Consider the following 22997-nt stretch of genomic DNA (forward strand, 5'->3'; position numbering starts at 1 on the left):
CATGCAAGGTTTCAAGGGCGATATGTGTGCCTGTCTTTCTTTGTACCTTTTTAGTGCAGTTTTTGTGCCTTGAATGTTCATCTTATTTCCTTGCTTTGGAAAGGTATTGGGCATTGTTATATTTACTTATGAGCTGAAGAAATGTTTCTGCTGTTGTTTGTTTTTTAGATAAATTCATAGAAGAAAAACACCCAGGCAGTTAGTGGTACTACAAGTTACAAAGATTGGCCAAAAATACAGGAAAATGTAGAAAGGGTTCCCAAACTGTGTAGACACTCTTTGTGGTATATACTAGCTGCTGCAAGATCCTGTTTGGTAAGAGGCGTTGGAGTTACAGAAGGGAACAGGTTAGCCAAAAAAGTGCTTTTGGTGTTGTAGTGCCAGATGTAAACAGCAAGAGAAAATAGTGAATTGATGCAGACAGAATGGTTAAAACAAGGTTTTGCTGCGTCACAACACCTGACCTATTGACTTCAGGTGGATTGTCCTTTGGCAAATGGTCATAAAAATGTTTTTGGAAAGTCATTTTCCTCTGGTATGCTGATGAAGAAACTTGGTCTTTTTTGAAGCCATCTTTCATTCCTATCTGGTTCAGCAGGGAGGTTGTATTGCTCTGCCTGAATGATTACTATATTCCTATACCTGTACTTTAGAAATGATCCACTCTGAGTAGGCCTTTTGGGCATCTGTTGAAGATGAGCTCTCTTGCAGTTATTGCTACTAATAATTATGGATTTTTACTCTGAAAAAAAATCCTCTTCAGCTATGTTCCCTGGGAAGAAAGAGTCCAAGTATCACATATGTTGCAATAGAACGCTAAAGATAGGACTAAAAATAACACATGAAAAGGAGATTTCTTGTGCCTGTTTCTGGTAGCAAAATAAAACTTCTAAAATATGGATGCATTTGCATTGCAGTTAGAAAGCAGTGGGGTTTTATATGTCCTTGTCTTGTATGCTAATAGTATACCAACACTGTAAGTTTTCTTGGCCTTAGTAGTGTAACCTATAATTTCTGCTTTTCATGAAGTCTGTCTACCATAGAGGTGCCAGGGATTATTTCATGAATCTGAGATTGGTACTGGAACATGAAATCTTCATCTTTCATTGTGGAATAAACTGAAAGCATGGTTAATATGTTGCATTTTGACAAGGATGGAATCATTAAGTGACAAGCAGTCCATGCTTACAACATGTTTACATTGAGGCTTACTTTATCAGTTTCCAGTAAGTACTTCTTTCTTTAGTTTTCAAAGTTACTGTGACTTTTCAAAGAGGCGCTAATGGGCCTGAAGTTGCAAATTTTGATGATGCAGAACAAACGCAAGGCTTCTTGAAAGCAGTTATTTGGAAATGCAGTCATGTTGCACCTGTTATTTGACTAATGCCTTATAGGATGTAACAAAGGAACCAGGCTCTTCTCAGAGGTTCCCATGAGTTTTGCAGAGCCTGGTTTTTGCTTGTGGGGAGGCCACGGAGGCTGCTTCTGTGAAAAGCTGCCAGAAGCTTCCACCATGTCCAGCAGAGCCAATCCCTGATAGCTTTGAAGATGGACATGTTGCTGACCAGGGCTGGGCCAATTAGAGATGCTGATAACACCTCTGTGATAACAAATTGAAGAAGAAAATTAAAACCAAGTGCACACAAGTTTGTTCGTTTGTTTTTTTTACCAGAGAAGAGGAGGAGGTGAGAACATGTGAGGGAGGCAACGTGGAGACACCAAGGTCAGGGGAGGAGGTGCTCCAGGCACTGGAGCCGAGGTTCCTCTGGAGGCTGTAGTAAGATCACGGTGAAGCAGCTGTGTCCCTACACCCATGGGGGTCCATGGGGGATGCAGAGATCCACCCACAGCCCGTGGGGGAGGTGTCCATGCTGGAGCAGGTGGATGCCTGGAGCAGGCTGTGATCCAGTGAGAGACCCAGTGGACAGAGGGGTGCTGCTTCCAGGGTGGAGCAGCCTGTCCTTGGGGGCCTGCACCCTGTAGAAGAGGGACCCACACCACAGCAGTTTTGGGAGGACTGCTGCTTGTGAGAATGGACCCATGCTGGAGAAGTTCATTGAGGACTGTCTCCCTGGGAGGGACCCCACAGTGTAGAAGGGAAAGGACTCTTCTTCCTGAGCAGCAGAAGAAAACCCCAGGTGATGAACTGACCGAAATGCCTATGCCCTGTCTTCCTGCACTGATGATGGGAAGGAGGGAGGGGTTGGGGGAAGAAAAGGTGTTTTAAGTGCTTATTTTATTTCCTGTTATCCTCCTCTGATTTGGTTTGTAATAAATTCACTTTGTACCTCTAAGCCAAGCCTGTTTTACCCTTGGGGTTTTCTCCTGGTCCTTATCTCAGTTCATGAACCCTTTGTCAATTTTTTTTTCCTCTCCTCTGCCCAGCTATGGCAGGGGAGGGTGAGTGAGTGACTTTTGTGGGTGCTACTGTTTGGCCAGTGTCAAACCACGACAGGTGACAAGAGGCAATGGGCACAGGCTGAAAACATGAAATTCAATCTGAACATAAGAGAGGGTGAAGATGGTCACTTATGAGGATGGTCAAACACTGGCACAGGTTGCCAAGAGAGCTTGTGTATCTTCCATTGGTGGAGACTAATATTTGAAATCCAGCTGGATATTGTCCTATGCAACCAACATCAGCTTAGTCTCTTTGCATAGTGGGTGGGACCATACGATCTCAAATGGCTGCTCTTACCCTGCTGAGTCTCTGTTTCTGGAAGAGTTAGCCTGACCTCAGAGCCAGGTTGCTGGTTACCATGACAATAATGCAGGGAAGCACAAGTAAAATCATCTCCAGTGTTGCCTGCACTAGATGATCTCTGCAGAGAGTCACCCCCCTGGATGGCTTCCTTTTCTCTTTCACACTTTTCACTTGTATTCCTAGTCTTTCACTGGAATGCATACTCTTAAAGGAAAGCATGGTACCCAACCCAGGCTGTTTGACTCTTAGCACCTCTTGCCAGCTGGCAGTCACTGTGCTGTAGTGCCTCAGAGGTTCTGTTTTCATTCTTCTTATTTTTCTGCAGCCTTCACTTATGTGTTCTTCCACACCTAAAGAATCAACTTCTCAGTAAAGCTGAGTCAGTAGCACACATTTGGACTGCACTGGGGTAGGTCCTGAGGGGCAGACAACTACATCTTGAGCTATGGCTTACAGGCAAGGGAGAGCACTGATTTTACAAGTGGGGATATATTTTGTTGAAGGGAGATGTAATTCCAAATAGAATACCTTTTGGGGAGGTGGAGTGATTTGTAATTATAGGTGGAATTTTGTTGAGAGTAAATACTTTTAACAATATCTCCCTCCTATATTCACCTACATTCAGATGCTGTTGTCTTTGTACTGTTCTCTGATACATAGTTGGATTACCCCAATGCCTGCAAAACTTTATGCTATTCCTTATGTCTACAGCTATAGCACAATTGCTGCCTTCCCAAGCCACCAGAGGGAACTGATGCTGCCAGTACAGTATGGTCTGCCGATTATTATACATGGGCAAGGGGGATGTGTGGAAGGTTCCTTTTTTTCATGTTGCTTTTTCACTCTTGAATATGGTCAAAAGGGATATTTGGAAGGTGCTGTTCTGGGCCATAGCCTCTGGTCAGTCATCTTATTTCTAGTGTGTTGTGAAAGGTATGTTTGTAAATGCCTAGGATGACATGCAGAATAAGTGTTTGGAGGCCTGTTTGAAATGTAGTGAAAATAAGACACCAGTGTGTTTAAGTTTCTCAGCTTTGTCATTTGGGATGGTATGGTGGTTGATTTGGAATGATGAGAATGCAAATAATGCTCCAGCTTTACAGATTGCAGGATGCTGTAAGAGAACCAAGTAAGTCAGTATCTTGAATAACACAAACACAACTTCAAGTTTGTTTATTTATTAAATGCAGCTCATGGTAAAATAGTAAAGCATCAATCAAAATCAAAACTTCACCAGTGTTTCTGTCGATACCACAAATATCTTTGCTGAGATGCACTTGTAAGGTACAAATCAAACATTGGTCGATATTACAGGTGGCAAGGAAGCTTTGCAGGTACTAACTAGAAAACAGGTATAATTAAGTAAAATTAAAAAGAGGAAACAGATTTAAATTCTAACAGGTTTAGATTACATATCAAAAAATGGTGGTAAGAAAGCAACCTTAACTACAAAACTTAGAAAAATGAGGAAAAAGTGCAACATGATTAGAAGTCAGGAATTTAATATTAAGGGTTGGACAATTTTCCCTCACAGCCTTACTTTTTCAGGAAGCTGAAAGAGCAGGAGAGAATGAATGTGATGTGCTTATCTGCATGTGGTGAGATAGGGGATGGTAAGGGGCATTCTGAGATTATTCTGGATTTGTATTAAATTTTGTAAATTTCCAACAGTCACTGAAATTTGCAATTAAGGTTATGAAATAGCATTGTAGAACAAATGTAGGTTTCCCAGTGCAGAAAAGAGAGCATACAGATTTCTACAAGTTTTTTTTTTTTTTGTTTTTGTTTTTTACTTGGTGGGGTTCTTTTTCCTCTCTGTGAGAGTCAAGAGAATGAATTGCATTTCCCTTAAAGTCAGCATTTGATATAGGGCTAGATGATAGGCCTGAGTGCAGAGAGCTTTTATTACTCTTAAACAACAGCCAGAAGAGCAGATTTGATAAAAGAGCAAAATTCTGCACTTTCTTTTCTGTTCAGGACTGTCTCATTGGGACAATAGAAAGAAGTAGTAGAGCAGTGTTCTTTGGTGGCTCAGGTGGCTCTGGATGCTGCCTTCTTTAAGGGGGGTTGGGTGGAAGGAAAAAAACAGGCATTTTCAATACAGGTGGCTACATCGCTTAAGGTTGAGATTTTAGCACTGCAGTTCACTTTTTCTATTGAACAGTAAACCTTGGTTCCTATCTGAGAGCAAGTAATAATTCATTCAAGAGGAGAGCAGAGTCTACCAAAGAAGAGGATGCTCTTGGACTTGTTGTGTCTGATGAAAAAGTAGAAAGGATGGTCAACCCTAAATTTCAGAACATGGCTAACATGTGCACTTGTTAGTTCTACAATGACAGCAGTAGCAGCAGCTGCCTCAGTGCCCTTCTCATCAACTGCAACAAAAGACTTGTGAAAAACCTTGGAGATCATCACTTTATTCTTCTCAGTCATTCCACTGAAATCAGCATTGATGCTGAAGGCACTGCGCATTCCCATCCTGATCAGGTCATCACTGAGGTTATATTTCTCTTCCATTTTGAATTTAGGCAGGTACAGATCCACGAGAGTCTCTGTCATCTTCTTGGAATCAGTCCATTCGGACAGCTTCTCATAAGTCAGTTCTCTTTCCAGCTATCGTTCAAGAAAGAGAAGTAATTTGGTGTTTGCAGGAAAAAACAATTAACTATAAATTAATCAATTTTATGGCAATGTAGTGAATTAAACATTTTAAATAGCAAATTTGACATTTAGCTGAAAGTATTAAATAGAAATTGGTTTTACTGATAATCAGAGTCTTAATATATGAGTCTTAATGCTGCAAAGTTTTGAACGACACCCTTTCCAAATTAATTCCAAAAGAGAGATGGGAAGGGCATGCAACAGCTTCCATCCCCTGTGGTAGTTCTTTCTTTTAAATTGCTATGTGGCACATGGTTTGGTCCAGTTCTAAAAAAACAGGTGTTAGTATTATTGCATGTATTTCCTTGACAGCTTTGGAACAAAGTTCTTCTGGCCAAGTCTTTCACTGCCACTCTGTGTCCTGGGCACTGTGCCACCAGGGTTCAGCTCAAATCAAATGGAGGAAAGCAATGAATGGTATAGACTCCAAGAATTTAGCAATCTTGGAATTATGGTAACTACAGTAGCAGATCTCATTACTGTAACAAACAGTCTCAACGAAATCCTAGTTGTTCATAGAGCAGACAAATGGTGGGAGGGCAGGGCAGGGGAAAGAGTGAGAACAAAATGGAATTAAACTTCCAGGCCATGGAGGGAAAGGTGTCATCTCAGGAAGAACCTGTGACTTCTTGTGACCTTCTTCCTTCTCTCCTGAATGTGCAAGGAAGGGAGATTTTTAACCCTTACAGATCATGTAAAATTGGGTGTCAGTCAAGGGAGCTGTTGAAGAGCTGAGTATGTGATTATGCACAGTGTTGCTTGTCTTCAGTTCCTACCAAACTAAGGGTGCTCAGCATGGAAGAACTTTCTTGAGATTAGAGAAGTATTAAAATTAATTAGCTTGTGCAGGAGGTCAAACAGCATGTTGGCATGTCCTCAGAAAGGGAGATATTATTGTCAGCCTGCCCTTCTTCTTTAAATGACTGAGCAGTAATACAAGATGGTTTTAGCATGCTTTCTTACCTGTTCAAGACCCGTGGTGTTGTCTTTGATGTCATCAGGGAGGAGGATGAACATACTGAGTTCACGTTTCACATACGGCAACTCAATCATTTTGAAATTCATTGTTTCCATGATAAGAACTGGAAATGTTTCTCTCATGTACATCATCTTTACAGGCTTGGTCTTGTTCTGGAAATTATTTATAAGTAAGAAATTATTCCTTGAATGGAAGGGTAATGATATCTCGGTGCAGTGCAGGAAAAGAAATTTTATAAGAAGCTTGTAAAACCGTGATTTACCATCCATTTTCCAAAGCTTTTCTTGACTCGACAACATTGCTTATCTTCCTGTCACAAAGCTTTTTTGTTGAGGGCTGAACTGAGATATTTTTCTCTTCTCCCCAAAACATGCCCAAGAAGGAAGAGAGTTAGAAATATCTGCAAGGATTAGAGTTATGGAGCAGGCATGGGATATGGCCTTACAACACTGACAGAAGAACAGCTGTGGTTTAAGAGGATAAGTGTTGTTCAGCTTATCAGTGGTCTCCTCTCTCTGGCAATAAAAAGTTTAACCAGCTGATTGCATGACAAAAATAACACCAGTGTCAGAGCAAAAGGACTCATGATGAGAGGAGTTCCTGGGAAGCAGTCACATAGTCAGGAGTATGTAACTTCTATTAACGTCTGTATCCCTTCATTCAAGGAAGAGTGTACAGACCATATGTACATGCTAATCAGAAAGTAGAAGATATGCTTTGTGGAAGTTGCACAGAGTTCTTGTCTTTAACTGTGAATTCATTAACATCTTTTCTGGATACATGCCATTAACATTGCTTCTGGCTTCATGCAACCATGCACCAGTTCAGGGCACCCTGTTGCAGCTGTGTTTGAGCAGGAATGATTATGCCCAGCTTAGTTGCACAGCACAGAGGTCTGGTACTGTACTCATCCATGACATGCCATGTAGTTCCCATCCATGAACCCTGGACTCTCAAAATTGTGTCTTTACAATTTAGTAAATTTTAGCACTGTTTAACAGAAAGATTTTAAATGACTGTAGTGATTTTTGGAAATAGTAGCTGTTACCTGGAGCTCACTAACATTTACCTGAGCACATCCTAATGTTTCACTGACAGATTTTGCTGCAACCAGCTTTTCACTGAGTCTAGTTACCATAGGGCTACCTAAAAGAGTTATAAAATGGAAAGATTTCAGCAATAGCTGTTGTGACCAGGTTCTTTACAGTAAGAGGAGGAGCTTACCTTGCTCAGTCGGAAGGGTTGCAGCTGTGTATTTTCTGCCTTAAATTTCGCTTCCCATTCTGCCTTGAAGTAAATGGCATTTATCAGGATCAGTGTGGTGGCGTTTGTCACATCTTGTGGACCCAGCAAATTTTTGATTTTGCCTTTTGAAAGCACAAGAGTCAGGTTTCATTCCAACATAGCACAATGAGGACATTTTGATCAGTTTTTCTCTCAGTTCAGCTTCTTAGTTAAAAAGTCCATGCCTCAGTGCCTTGCTCCCTAAAATGCTCCCCTGACATAAATTAATGCATTTCTTTACAGTCTCCAAAGCTGTTCGCTGACCTGTCCTCCTGGCTAACTGACAGGGATTTACTCCTTCTTCTAAATAGGTCTCAGCTTCTTGGCAAGCAGCTAGAGAAGCAGAAAGCCTTCAATGGCTGTTTACACCAGATAGAAGTAGGAGCCCCTCTGCTCGGTGCAGGGTGGCACAGCAAGGCAGGCATCCCCTCCTGCCATGGAGCACACTGGTAGGCAGAGGTGTTTCTCCCCTCTATCTGTTCTCCCAGTGGTGCCTGGGTGCAGCACCAGGGCACAGCTGTGCCTGAGGACCAGCTGCTGCAGAGCATAGCTCTGGGAGTCAATGGGAATTTCCTCAGGGAGTTCACTGAGGTCCAGATCAGATGTTTGAAGCTGCTTAAGTGTGCTGCTCTTTCTCTGTCCTCCCACCACATCTCTGCACACTGCCCACATCCATATTGGAAGGCATGATCTGGCTGCTGCAGTAGCACCTGGGGAAGTAAGGGCACCTGCCTAAAGGAAATGGCAGACTGACTTTGTGGGAGAGCAAAGATGTTGGGGTTGAGCCCAGCTTACCCTCAGTTTGTTTTTCAACCCAAGTGTTGATTTCCTTTCCTGACTGTTCTGGTGCTGTCCTAAAGTTAACCTTCTGTGGCTCTGCTTTGTAGTAGTTCTTACTGAGCTGTATGTATGTCTGAAAAATAACAAAAAAGTGAGCAAAAAATTCTATACTAGAGAAATATACTATTTTTTAATCCCAAAAGGAAGTTGTTAGCTCTTATAATTGATAGATTCTTGGACCTAGAGGACTGCAGGATCTTGCTCATTACTTTCTGCCAGACTGTGGATTAACAAATAACCAAAGAGTAGAAATTTCACATCTTTTGTTCCAAGATTTATCTGGAGAAGTGAGGAAGACTGCGTGCATCCTTTGGATGTGCTTATTTTCTCATTTACAATTTTATTGGGGGTTCCAATATTAAAGGCACATTGCATGTAAAGGAATCCCTACACTACAGTCAAAGGCAATGAATGCATCCTTAAGTTCTGTGAGCAGACTGACTGGTATTTTCCAGTTAAGGTTATCACTGGAGTCCAGAGCTCCTCTTTGCAGTATTCAAGGTCAACATTCAGCCTGTTCTATTAATGGCAAGTAATTAAAAAGAGAAATATTTTTGCACCTTTTCTTACTCTTCTCTGAGATTTAACTTACAGGCAATAACGGGAAGGTTTTTTCCACATAAATGCGGTTGGCGCTTCTCAGGGAGTAGGTGCTTCTGGGTTTGTTGATGGCAGTCAGGAGCGTCTTGAAGCCAGAATGGATATCTGCAGCTTGCTTGTTTTCAGGATCCTTGGAAAAAGAAACTAAACATTCAGCAATTTCATTTTTGCATTAAGCTTTCAAAACATGCTAAGTGATGTATTTAGGAGAGGAATTTTGGGTTCCTCTTCCTTACTTTTTATTTTCCCAATATTACATCACCACAATTTGCGGGGCTCTGTTTGTGACTGGATTAACTGCATTGCCATGTAACAAACCTTCCAGACTATCCCAGAGACTCAACCTTTCATGCTTCTGAGAGTCTGAGTGAGTGAAAGGAACTGAACTTCAACCTGTTGTGCAATATGGTTTGGGTTTGTGTTTTAAAGAGAGGTGCTGATGATAAATACTGGACTCCTAAAGCCTTATCTGGACACTTTGATTCTGGAGGTTCTTTATAATGGAATTTCAGTTCTAATAGATACCAATTTTCTTCTCTTTGGTCTCCCCCGAGAAGGTCTGGCCACAGAAGAAGCTTCAGGTCCTGCTCCCAGGGTGAAATGAAGGACCTGCAAGCAGAGTTTCCAAAGATAAGAAATAGGCATTGAAGGACCTTGTGAGACATAAAGTCAAATGGGGATCAAATGATTGTCATGTTTCTCTTGTGATAACTCACTGTGCTATCTGCTGCTTGGGTGACTAATCAAAGGGATTAAAGTGACTAAATTAAAAGGGAGTAATTAAAGGGATGCTGAAGATGTAGTGACAATAAATCCCATGGAATAACAATGAGTAGTGCCATCCCCTCCCAGACCCCCAACACAGTGTTCCTGTCTGCATGCTGTGAGGCAGAACTCCCTTCCACAGCTGTTTCTCCCAACAATAGGAATATGTTCTTGCCAATCCAAATGGCTGTTCCCATGATAATAGTACAAAAGCAACCTACCTCTGCCATCTCAGTTGCTGTAGTTCCTTTTGCTCCCAGGTATGTCAGAGCCAGAGCAGCTGATATGCTCCAAGGGGAGAAGAAAATGTTTTTTCCCTTGTTCGTCTCATTCAGCTTGTTGAAAAGATCAACGGTAAACTTGCCAACTGATGTGGAGACTACTTCCATTTTTACAGCCTGCAAAGAGACAACGACAGAATTGTACTATTTGAATGCTTAAATTTTTGTACACAGTACTCATTAGTGAGACATGTTGCATGTGCAAGACAATCCATTGAAATCACTATAGCTAATAGCATAGTTGTATGTTCATCTTCCACACAGATACTGTTTGCCACCTGTTAGGAGTGGCAAATTTTAGGTTTTTTTCCTCTTTTATATGGCTGCAGTCTTCTTTGTGATTCTTTCTGCCTTTGATTTTCAAAGATGTGCAGATTTGTAACCTCTGTATTTCTTTTCCTTTTTGTCATTAACTAATGATTTATCAGAGCAACGTTCCCAGGGAGATTTATATGTATTTTTAGTACATTGGTTCACAACATGTTTAAGTTTCCCACTACTACATTTTGGATCTGTATAAAATTGACAGCTGATACTGCAAAAGGATTTAGACATAAAGCAGATCAGCCTAAAAATTTCCTGGCCAGTGATGTATTCTGAGTAGTTTCATGAACAGCAAAGCTGTTGTTTCCATTTAGACTTAGGCAGTTTATTCATTGTGTGTACCTACCACCCCTTCTGTATATTCCAGCAATTTTATTTCCCCCAGAAACTGCCAGATGCCTTGAGGTTATGAGTGCTCCAGGCTTTAAGATAGCTACCCAGTAACACCTGCCTCATGTAATTTACCACTCAAGAGACAGAAATGCTTATATTATTGTTGTTGTTGGTATCAATATTGTATCTATGGAAAGGGGCAACAAAAGTTGTGGGGCCATCTCTGAAGTCTGCAGGTATTTCTCAAGTGTTTGGTTTCTAAACAGCTACATTCGTTCTGGCAGTCAGTATGCCCTCAGCACCAAGTCTGTACCACGGAGTGATTTTTCTTTCCTTTGACAACACAACCAAGAGAGCATCAGGATGGGAATTTCTGTTTTCAGCAATGAATACTCCTCTGAGTCTCTGGCCTGATAATGTGCAGTTCTGTGCCTTCACCTCAAGTAGAGAATTCTTTTATGAAAATGAAGATTTTACTTGTAATGCTGTTTACTCACTGCTCTAAGAAAACTTTCCTGCTTGTGACTAATTCTGCCCCAAATTAGCAGTTTTCCTTAGGCTTACAGAATTATTTTCTCTAATGGTTGAAATTTAGAAAAACACAAGGCAAGAATAATGCATTATAACACAGGTATATTATCATTTATCCATACAGATATGCATACATGGCACAGACTGCTTTTTAAAAACATAATGAAATTTACTTAAATTGATTTAAATATTTACCTTCAATCCTGTGAGAGAGAAGACTTAGGTCTTAGGCCTTAGGTCCTCAATCAGGTTCTGTATTTGTGTGTTCAGCGATTTTTAAATTAAGGAACATAGTACTGCTTGTCCCTCCCTTTCCTTTTTATTTACATCCAGGCTGTTTCCACCTACCCAAAGTTCCTTTCTACCACATCCCCAAAAGATCTTATGAAATTTTGACCTTTTTGTTGACCTGGTCACTTTTCAGGTTGAGACATTTCAAAAGGACTTGAATTAAAATCTCAGGTCTGTTGTTGTACCACAATAGCCTACTGACAGGATAGCAAACAAAGTTGCCAATTCCAAAACCTTTTCTGGTGTTGTGGAGATAACTGCTCTGTTGTTTAAAATAAGTGACTTTTCAAAAGATTATGCAAATATTTCATTTTGATTTCTGGATTAAAGCAGATATTGAGGGTCTGATTCCCTTCTCTTTGTGTCCTGGGTTTCAAATGCAGTAACTCAGCATAAAACCCCAAGCTTAGTGATTAAATTAGACGCTGGGAGTCCATCTTCAGACTGAAGATCATTAGGAACACAGAGGCAAAGCAGTGAAGGAGGCTAAGGGATAGACACCCTATGGTTGCATTGGTGAAACAATCTCATTGCAATCATGGCTGGGAATCATTTGAGACAAACACTGCAAAACCCTGAGTTACTGCACAATAAGGGGGAGGGCAAGATTTGAAACAACCCTACTGGGAGCAAAGACAGAGAAACAAGAGAGGTAAACATGGCACAAGAGCTGTCACTTTGAAGTCCCAGAAGAAAGACAGTGATGGAAGAACAAGTGGCAACAACACTTAGGCCCTATAGTGGGCAGTGGAAGGTACAGGAAAGGAAGGAAATTGTACTGTGTGCTAAGCATTTTACTGCAAGCCTGATTACAGGAATGCAGTGGGTCAAGAATTCTAAAAAATGTCAAAAATCAGTGTTGTGCAAGGCAGTGAAGAAATGCCAGAAATTAAACAAGTGCTAGTTTTAGTGTGGCGGGTAAGTCCTCTAGAAATCTGGACAGGGGAAAAGTCAGCTGAATAGTTAGGTGGTGAGAAAGCCCAAGCCAGGAGACTCCGAAGTCCCAAAGATATATACTGTAAGGTAGTTGCCTTTGCTACTCAAGACGCAAGGATGCCATGCAGGATGGGAAAGGGAGATGGCGAGGCACAGTGGCTTTTGACAAGAGAGAAAAAAAATCACAGATATTCATTGAAAGGGGCATCCAGAGATCAACCTCCTGTTTGGACCAGGGCCATGAGTAGATAAGGTTAGCCATAGCCCTCCCAAGGATGAAGATTCCACAACATTTCTAGCTGTTCACCCTGGGAAAAGATTGTTCCCTAATGTACAATTCACTTTTCATGTGTTATGGCCATTGCCACTCACTAATGATATGGCACTGCCAAAAGACATCAACTGTATAATCTTTGCAGTTATGCTTAAAATAAGGAGACAGAAAAGATGACTCACACTTCCACTGACTTTACAGGCCTGACTTTGTGTTCATGTTGTCATGATATTGTTTCTCCTTGGCCCTCCGGGTGTGTCTTTTTGTCTTTATTCCCGAGGCTTATCCATGGGGACATGCTGCTCTTCTATGAGGTGAAGGAGGGCATGGCAGAATTGAATCTGAATGCACAGGGATCTAATGTCATGTTTCATGACTGAGACAGGCAGAAGGTATTTCTCTTGGGGGTCTACAGGAATAGTATAAAGCATGTGCTTCATAACACTTTTCCTATGTCCCTTTGCATTTGGGAAGCAGAGACAGAAGGGACCCTGGGAGCAGCTGACTACTTCATAGTGAAGAGAAAGGACTCGGGGACAGTCTGCAGTCTCTCCTCTGCCAGGAAACTGCCAGCAGGACTCCTGTTTCAAGAACATGTGTTTTTAGTAAGATGCTGGTGGTGATGTGCAAGTCTATTAAGAAACCTGGTCTGTTGTTCTCTGTTGTGAATTCAGATAGTCAGGAGCATTCCCTGCAAACGTGCATGACTGATCAAGACACTCTCTTAGGAGAAAGAGCAGTGACAGGAGTAAATATGGCCTGGGAGATTCACATTCATCTTCCATAAAGTACTTATGGCCATTAGTATTACTTGTATTAGTATTAGACTTGATTCTCCCATTTGATCTTGTCTCAAACCAGTGAATAAGTGGCAAAGTAAAATGAGAGCAAAGCAGTACAGTGCTAGGCTGGAAATAGTGTTGAAAGGGTGAAAGTTTACAAAGGAGAAGGTTGTGAGGCACGTGTGTTTTATTTTCCTAGTTCTGTAGTGTTGTTAAATATTTTCCAATTGCTGTGGGACAGAAATTAGAAAGTACATATATTAGCCTCTTTTCGAGCAAAAAAGAAGGACCAGTATCAGGAACAAAGGCAATTTTGCCTTATTGGTTTATTTCATAGCCAGTTCTGCCACGCTGCAAAGTTGGTAAAAAACAAGAATGTGGGTGAGTAGCCTGCCTTGGGGAATCAGCATGAGTTGAAACCAATTGAGATGCAGAAGCATTCTGCAAGAAGATTTTTCTTCTTAGGTTTTTTTCTTCTTAGGTATCAAAACTTTAAAATTACTGGTTGAGCTCAGCTCAGTCTGTGCTGAATTGTCGAAGTTCTGGTTCAGAAAGTGCTGAAAAGACAAAGTAATATTCTTCTTTGTGCGGTTTGGTACTTAGCGTGTAGTGCCAGCATTTTGGGGTTCTTTGGCCAGGAAAATGAGCCAGAGTCATAAATTTGAGGTTATTTCTTATAAATTCTCTCTTCTAACATTGAGGGATTTGTCAATAGCACAGGAAAATTAAGAAGTGCACAGGTTATTGAGATGTTCCTTGTGGTGTGTATTTAGTTCATTTTTGTTGTTGCAATAACCTGTTTAGTAATCGAGTTTCTAGGGGGAAGAAAATCTTCCCAAGAAGAGGATAGTCTTGGTCTTGTTGTGCCTGATAAAGAAGAGGAAAGGGTGATCTGCCAAAAAGATAACAGTAGCACCAAGACTTCGTGATGCCAGTGTTGCCGAACTGGCAGCTGCTGCCTCTGTGCCTTCTTCATTGACTTCCAGGTAACACTTGTGAAAAACTTGGGACAAAAACAGATCACCAGTCTTGGACATTGCTGTGAAATCAGCTTGACCTTCTGTGAAGGCATCTTGTATCCCCATCCTGCTCAAAGTAGATTTGAGGTCATATTTCTCTTCTAATGTGAACCTGGGCAGATAAACTTCCATGTTCATTTTCTCCATTAGTTCTGGGTTGGTCCATGCAGACAAGTTTTCGAAGGTCAATTCTCTTTCTAGCTGCAGTTAGTAAAAGAAAATTAGAAAATAAAGGAATGTCAAAAAAACCTGTGCCCAAAGAGCTATTTCTTCTCTTTGCTTAAATGCAGAACTTTTAAAGAGGTTGTAAGAGCACAAGAAAAACAGTGAGGAAACAGCATCTTGGAGACCTTTTTAACTAAAGGAGAATGTTTTTCTATAGTATATAAATGCAGTATTTGAACTGTTCTCAGTAATTGTCAGATAATATAGCAGAATTACAATAGTCTGATTGAATGTTTGTTTCCTGTGCTGTCTCCCCCACATTTTAGAATTACAGTAAAGAGCTTCCCTCTCCACATACCCCCCCCTTCCCCCAACACCTTAACAATGAAAATTTCTGCCAGAGGCAGAATCAGGCTTTTTACAGAAGGTGGCAGTGTCAATACATGTTAGTTCTTGGACATCCTGGAACACAGAGGCTGCCCAACTTTTGGTGGGTTTTCTTGGGAATGAAATCCTATCTATATGAATTGGTGTGGATAGTGGATCTCAGCAGGGCTGGTTTTGTGTCCTCATTTTTGTTCGCCTGGAAAAGGGGCAGTCTTACGGGGTTTGGGTTACCTGTTTCCAGGACTGATCAACTGTAGCAACCACAGATGTGCTGGCTTCCAAGACTAAGATATCTAGTCTGAGCTTCAAGAGCTTCAAGCTCACAGTACTAGACCAGATTTGGGATTTGCTTTACTTTGAGCCTGATCAGTACCCTCCTTCATAGAAACATGACTGCAGCCTGGTCTTTTACCTCACACATGCATAACATAAGTAAATAATGACACTTACTTATTCACATTATTTATCTTCTCAGTTTCTTTACCTTTTGTAAGCCGGAGATGTCACTTGGTAGCAGGATAAACATGCTGAGGTCGTTATTGACATATGGAAGCTCAAGAACATCAGCCTGAACTGATTCTATGTAGTTTAAGTTAAATTTGTCCCTCAGGTACATCATGGGCACTGGTTTAGTTGTATGCTGCAACAAATCAAATTGAATAGTTTACATTTGTACTCCGAACAGTAAAAGGACTGAGTTAAAGTAGCACAGTGGATGTTTATTGTATTTACAAGCTGCCCAATGTGTCTGAGACGTCATTTATGGGTAGGACACAGAACATAGGATCTTCAGATCACTGGAAAGGCACTGGGAGGCATGGCATGCTATCTGAGCTGTCTCAGATGACATCCAATTGTAGGCAACTGTATGCCACTATGATTTGTTGAGTGGTTAAAAGTGAAAGTGTAAAGAACTTACCCATACTGTTTTGTTCACCTCTGTTTTTTTTCCTGCCTTTGGAAAATGGAAGTTTTTTTGAAGTCAGCTTCTGACAATTTACTTGTACCTCAGGGCCTGGTATGTGTGTGCAGTTTTAGTGCTGAAGGTGTGTTAAATAAATATACTGAATATCCTGAATGCTTTAAATGAAATAACTATCCCTCCACATGGATTTAAAGGGTGACAGGATTTCTCCCTCCTCTTCCTCTCCCCCCATCTTTTTCAGGTTTTTCCACCTGCAGTGTAGGAAATTGCCATACCATGTTTATTCTGAAAGGCCTTTGCCTGGTAGCTTCAGCTTCAAACTTTGTTGCCCAGTTTCCTTTGAAGTAAAGTGCATTTATCAGGACTAGCCTGGTGAGTGAATCCACAGATCCTGCAGGCAGCAGATTTTGGATTTTACCTAGAGAAAACAGAGGGACATTCACACATCTGTGCAGTTTCTGTTTCAGTTTAAGTGCTGGTACAGTTTCTGGGGATATAAACCAGGGAAATTGTAAATGCTGACAGCAGCCATCTAGCTTGAGTTTATTCACAAATATGTAGTTACTAGGGTAATTTTGATTTACAAAGAAGAATAAGCCATACTCCTCACACACTGAGGTGGAGGACACTAATTTTAGTAAGAGCTTGTCAGTAGATGAGTAATTTAGGGAAAAGTCTGGTTTACCTTTCTAAGGTGAATTGTTTACCTGCCATGGGCCCCTTGGGCACAGAGAAGCCAAAATGACTCGTTTTGGATTTGGAGAGGAGAGGCTGGAACTTACTTTCAGTCTGTTGTTCAACACTGGAATTGATCTCTCTCCTGATTGCATCTGCTGCTCCCACAAAGTCGACTGATTGTGGTTCTGCATTGTAATATCTTTTGGCTAACAATAAGTATTCCTGCAGTGAAATAGAGACACCTGACTTAAGTTGGCTGCCTGCCAATATGACTACTACTACAGCCAGAAATAAAAATTACATGGACACCAGCAAAGTGTTTTCTTAAAGGAAAAAGTATTTTTAGTGGAAACACTCAATTTAAACATTCTCATCTAACTACATCTACAAATCACTCTGAGATTAGATACACATCCCAAAAAAACTCAAATTTCAGTGTCCAAAGTCTAAGGAAAGTAACATATAAAATATTAATGTTAAGGATAATAACATAACTTGCAAATGTAGTGAGAATATTTAAAAGTATATGGTTTATATTGCCATAGGTAGATCATGAAGATTAAATGGCACTGTATAATCTAAATAAGTCTTACCTTAGTGAAAGGCAATGATTTTTCTCCATATAACTGGTTGACACTTTTAAGTTGGTAATTTTTAGTGGGTTGGTTGATTTCAAAGCTGAGTGCTTTAAATCCAGTATGGATATTATCTGATTTGCCAATCTCTGTCTTGAAGAAAGAGAAATAAAAAGGACATTATTCATCTGTTGTGTAAAACTCCTGATTTTTTTCGTTCATGCAGATCCAAGTAAAGTATTTCCCTTCAGGAGGTCTGTTACAACAGAATATTACAACAGAAGAGGTGCTGTAAACTGGACAGCTATTAAAATAATAATTTTAAAGTATTAGAAGTTGCAGATGTGGCATAGATACTGTGGGTATCTTGGAATGCAAGTGTTAAGAGCCTGAACTATGTAAAATATTTAAGGGTTTGTAAGTGGAGATTGTGAAACTTTTTAGATATCCAGAAAATAAATGTCAGAGAGTAATTCTTAAGCAATGCATGAGATTTGGCTCTATCATTCCCTTAATTTATGAAAGTAGTGTTACATGGATGGTTTGCCCCTAAATTTCTCAATCTCTCAATATTTTGTGGTTTGCTGTTTTGGGGTTTTTTTTTTTATGTTTCAGTAATTGCAGTAAATTCTCTATATTGAAGTGACAGGATTAAATGAGTGTGAGTTCAGAGTCTCCAATGAGCTCAAGGAAGAAGCTGTGAATTTGTAAGTTAAAAATCTGCACCTGTGCTGTATTCGTCTCATTATATCAGAATCAGAGGCATGAACAGACCCTTAAATCTCCAAAGTGTTAGAACCCATAGCACTCCGTAATTCTTACAATTAGGGCAAGTGTTAGTCGTGAGGAACAATCCCTCTCCTGTTCGTGCAGTGCAAATGAGATGTTGACATAACCCCTAAAATAAATCTTCCCACCATGGGATTTGGCTGTGGGATACAGATTCATTCATCAAAACTAGCGGCAGTTGGGGTTTTGTGGGCAGACTGAAGGGAAACAGCTCACCCCCTTAAAGAACAAGGATGACGGGGAAAGAGCAGGGAGAAGAATTTGATATTACCGTCTTTGAATTGTCAACTAGGAAAAAGCCTTTACTGACTCAGAGGGATTTAATTTGCTCTTCTGTATCATTCTGCTATGTTAAATTACATACCAGCTGGGACAAGATGCTGGCAAGTATGGCAAAGGCTTATCTCAGGAATAAAATTATTCCCATTTTTCTTAGATTTATTGCAGGCAACTGGTCTACTTTGGAAAATCCCAACATGTAAATTAACTTCTCAATTGAAATGGAGATTAATTTCTGGAACAAATCAAGAATAGGTAGCCTGGAAAAGTTAATGTTCTGGGTTTTTTTGTCTTAATGCTGCAATCAAATGTTTGGAAGAGCACCTCCTTTCTTGGCATTAGCTCACTGAGGTAAGAACTCTGCTAGCTTTTGAATAGTAATAGTTTGAGAACTAAATCTGTCCTCAGAGATAAAGGAAAAAGATCAAAAGATATATTGATCATCAAATGTTAAATTGTGCAAATTTGAGGTTAGATTATGCAATTCTGTGTAAAAGGGGGAAGCATGTAATAAGTGTTGCATTAGTTGAAAGTATCACACAATGCTGCACCAATTAACTTTGTACACTAAGTCTGAGGAAGGCAAACATAAGCAAATGCAAATGTGGAAGGAATGTACAAGCAGGAGAAGATGTGGTTGTGCCCATAGTTTGATCACCAGCTTGGATGAGATACCTTCTGGAAACATGCACGTCGATTTGATAGACTCTCTTCTGTTCTGGAGTAGACATGCATTCTTATGGTTGTGGTGACATTTTTGGCTCCTTCAGCTTTGTTAAAGTGAAGTACCTGTAGTGGAAAAAGCAATAATAAATGCAACAATAGAAAATTTGCTGTTTCAGTGAAATTTTTCAGTGACATCAGTGGGACTGGTAATGAGGACAGTCAAGATCAGATTTTATTCTTGTGTCCACTGAATATGAAATCTTTGTCTAGGTCTCAATGCCCATGTGTACAAAATAGCTTGTGCAAACTAAGCTGAGGGCTGCAGGGCAAAACTCTTACGTACCTGGCCTTTGAGGAATCTGTCTGCTTTGAGTTATGACCTGGGATGACCAATTAACACCTGGAAAGAGCCAATTACCCCTGGGTGGAGTCTACCAAAGGAGAAGTCTTAATGGAGTTCTGTTATGTGTCAAAAAGCCTGAAAATTGTGCCTTAAATCCCTTTCTCTGGGCTTGTTCACTTTACCCTGGCTACAAAGGGGTGCAAACAACCTTGGAACAGTTTTCAGAAGAGCTGTGCCTTTTGTGTTTTTTTTTTTGTTGTTGTTGTTTCTCCTTCATCCTAACAGAAGATCACTTCTTTTTTACCCTACTGGGTCTCTTTTGTCCTGTAAATCAGGAGTTAGTTCAGGTGGGACAACTTCTGCCTTAGCAAATGCAAACTCACAAGCCTCCCCTCCTACAATAGGAGCTAGGTACCTGAATTAAGTGTTTGGTAATCGTGCATTGGGAAAGTTCTCACTGCCCCCAATGACACTACAAACTTTGAAAAAGTGCGACTTGGCAATTTTAGTTAGTAATTTTGCCTATAAAATACATTCCCAAAGAAAGGTAGTCTCAACGTGTTTTTTGTCTAATCTTGTAGATGTGGATTTATGTTTAGCAAAACATAAAACTTGAAATAACTATAGAGGAGAGTCCTCAAAACTCTACACATAATATGGCTTTCCTCTGTTTCATCGCAGCAAATTTCTGGCGTGGAGGACATTACTCCAAGACATCAGCTCTTTCAGACAGGTACTTCCAGAAGCCCAGACTCACCTTTGCCATCTGATCTGCAGTGTTGCCTTTGGCTCCCAAATAAACAGTAGCCAGGGCAGATGAAATACTCCAAGGAGCGAACAAAATATTCTTGTCACCATCTTCCTGACACTGCTGTTTGAAAAAGTCAAGAGCAAAGCTTGTGTTTGCTTTATTCAGTGTATCCATTGTCCTGAAGCTGCACAGAAGGACAGAAAAGATGCTATTAATGAACCACTATGATTGCTATTTGTTTAGAAGTTCCTCTTCACTGTTTGAACGTTTTTGTGATTAAAAGGCTTTCTAAAATTGCCTATATCAAGAATGAGGAGCATTAACTATATAAAGTCACATAAAGTTTAGCATGTCCTGTTTCATTGATGCCAACAGCTAATATTTTTAGGGATGAGCCAGCCTCTAGCTGTGTTTCATGTATTGTTCACCAGGAAATTTATTGCACTGCCCTTTACAATATCTTGGAGTGACAGTTGATAGCATTACCCAGGAAAGCCTGGGCTAGATACTATCAAGAAACTGTCTCTTATGACAAACTTTATGCTTCAGTTTGGTCAAGAGCCTTTTGATGCTCATCTCTGTAGTGAACAAATACACTGGTACCAGAAGCAGTCAAACTATTCCTTTAGGTCAAGACAAAACACTCCTTCCTATACTTGAGCAGGCACTACCCCAACTATTGCATGCTAAGCATCTTGAATTACCTTTCTGACTTTTAAAAATGTCCTGAAACTCTGTCTTACAGCACTCGCCCAAATCCTAGTATCCCAGTTCTTCTGCAATACAAGCTTTCCATGTTCTGCAGACCATGAAGGCTGCTATTTGTCATTTGTCTTGCAGGTTTAGCTGAGGGTTCTAGTCAGGGACTAAGAATAAAAGATAGTTTGTGACCCTAGTAGCTTGCAAACCAGGAGCTAAACTGATCATTCTAAGGACTAAAGAGTACAAGAACAAACACGAAGACAATGATTCTTATTGTGCTGTGATATATATATATGCTAGTCAGTGAGTTCTAGAAATTCTAGAACTCTGAACAATAAGTTGCTCTTCCTGTATATTTTTAAGACTTTCATCTTCTAGGCTATGCCTGTGCAATCTTACTTAATTACTTTGCCCAGCATTAATTATTTCTAGTTCAGATATCTGGTTCTTTTTTCCTATGCATTTGTCAACAAAGCAACATCAGCCAAGAATTAGTGAAATAAATAATATCTAGAAGTCATTACAGTACCTTGTTTTGTGCAGGGAGAAACACTGCTGCTCTGGATGTCTCCAAGGCTTCTGCAGTTCACATGAAGGGTAAGATGAATTTATAGTGTGCCTGGCCGGTTCTGCAAAGGTTCTTATGACTCATGACTCTGCAATGTAATATGCCCTACAGGCCACATCCCTGTGGAAGAACTGAATCACCTCAGAGAAGGATGTGAAGTGATGGTAAGAATGATACCATACAAGAATTTTACAAAAGTGACTGCATAAGTATTTCTATAAATGCTTTTGTGGCAACAGGCTAGTAACAACTTGAACCCACAATACTTTGAACAATCTTTCCTTAATGGTTTGGAGAGTTTAAAAAAAGCAGTCACTGACCTACTTCTTTTATGGTTTGTCTTACAGAATTTATCTCTGAGAAACAGACAGAAAAAAAAAAAAAGTGACTTCTTATATGTGAGTTTTTCTATTGCCTGCTTTGCTCTGAGGAAGCATTTGTCATTCCTGGTGGGTTTCTGTTTTGGAAAAATGGGTTTTGTTAATCTTGAAGGATTCTAAGGCTTTACAGCAACGGAAACTGTAACTGTGAGATGGGGAAGGTTAAGAGACAGGCACTAGCCCTTGCTTGTATTAGCAGTGGGCAACATCACTTGAACTTAGCATGGGTCTTAGATAAGACTTCATTTCTATTTCCTCACCCAGTCTGGAAACTGTTTGACCCATGTAGCACGTCAGAGATCTATTCTTTGTTTTCAGTTCCAGAGAGGAATATTCTGTCAAATCCTCTCTTTCATCTTTCCTGGGCTATTAAAATATCTCCTTGTAATCATACCATCCCTTCTTCTGTAGTCCTTCTGGTATCTGTCCGTCCCTACTCTGATTCCTAACTGAAACACCCTTTAAAAATCCTACCTTGCCCTTTCTTTAATATTTTCTCTCTGCACTGTTAATAACTCCACCTTGAAAACTTGAGTAAGAATTGGATACCTCCCAATGCTGAGCAGGACTCACTCACAAGCTCTGTTTCCTCAGCATAAACTGCCTTTGGAGAGGTTTCTTCTGACCTGCTGTCTATGAGCATACATTGAACATGGACTTGTGTTGTAGAGCAGGGGTTTGCATGAAGGATCTCATAATTAGGCATGAACCATGGATATACCTGCCAAATTTGGTACATAGGAGGGTATAGCTGCAAAGGATCCCCTGACAATAGTGAAACTTCTCCATCAATGTAACTTGGGGATTGAGAGCTTTGCTAAAGTTGCTTTCCTACCTGTGAGGAGCCACATTACTTCAAATGGATGGTGTTCTCCTGCCCCTCAGGTATTTTGAAATGGTATCTATGCAAAAGGGGCATGTGTGATTTGTAATTAGATGTATCTGTTATGTTTTCCAGAGAGCAGCATAGCGTAGGAGAGGTATTCACTGCAGAACTAATTGCTCCCATAGTGCCTGGGAAAGTTGTAATCTGTTTACTTTGGCTTTAAATGGTTTCCAAAGCATAAGTGATTTGAGTAATCTGCAAATTTAGCCCTGTTGTTGAAGAGTGATAGATACTCTGAAAAGATTTCATCCCTTAGAGCAATTTGTGTGGATTTTCTGGTTATAAAGCGGGGGTGAGCC

The 22997-nt window shown here is 40.4% G+C and overlaps 2 protein-coding genes across 3 annotated transcripts; both read right to left on the bottom strand.

Annotated features, from left to right (window-relative positions):
- Positions 1-3866: 3866 nt before the first annotated feature.
- Positions 3867-11651, bottom strand: LOC106850802 (heterochromatin-associated protein MENT-like). 2 transcript variants are annotated; one of them, XM_088170136.1, is made up of 8 exons: positions 11498-11651; positions 10055-10231; positions 9594-9677; positions 9061-9183; positions 8424-8541; positions 7569-7711; positions 6329-6496; positions 3867-5317 (listed from the first exon to the last, which is right to left on the bottom strand). In XM_088170136.1, exons 2-8 carry the CDS (start codon positions 10220-10222, stop codon positions 4904-4906), a joined length of 1218 nt encoding a protein of 405 aa, XP_088026262.1. In that variant the 5' UTR covers positions 10223-10231; positions 11498-11651; the 3' UTR covers positions 3867-4903. The 2 variants fall into 2 exon arrangements, with proteins under 2 accessions (XP_088026262.1, XP_088026259.1); XM_088170133.1 differs by having other exon boundaries at positions 9061-9198; positions 11498-11650.
- Positions 11652-13880: 2229 nt separating this feature from the next.
- LOC148225309 (serpin B10-like) lies at positions 13881-21687 on the bottom strand. The gene is made up of 8 exons (XM_088170126.1): positions 21394-21687; positions 20169-20346; positions 19078-19191; positions 17353-17487; positions 16864-16981; positions 16357-16499; positions 15641-15796; positions 13881-14805 (listed from the first exon to the last, which is right to left on the bottom strand). The coding sequence occupies exons 2-8, from the start codon at positions 20334-20336 to the stop codon at positions 14401-14403; spliced, it is 1239 nt and encodes a 412-aa protein (XP_088026252.1). The 5' UTR covers positions 20337-20346; positions 21394-21687; the 3' UTR covers positions 13881-14400.
- Positions 21688-22997: the final 1310 nt, after the last annotated feature.

The sequence above is a fragment of the Sturnus vulgaris genome, chromosome 1 (genome assembly GCF_052056855.1).
Source record: "Sturnus vulgaris isolate bStuVul1 chromosome 1, bStuVul1.hap1, whole genome shotgun sequence".
Lineage (NCBI taxonomy): Eukaryota > Metazoa > Chordata > Aves > Passeriformes > Sturnidae > Sturnus > Sturnus vulgaris.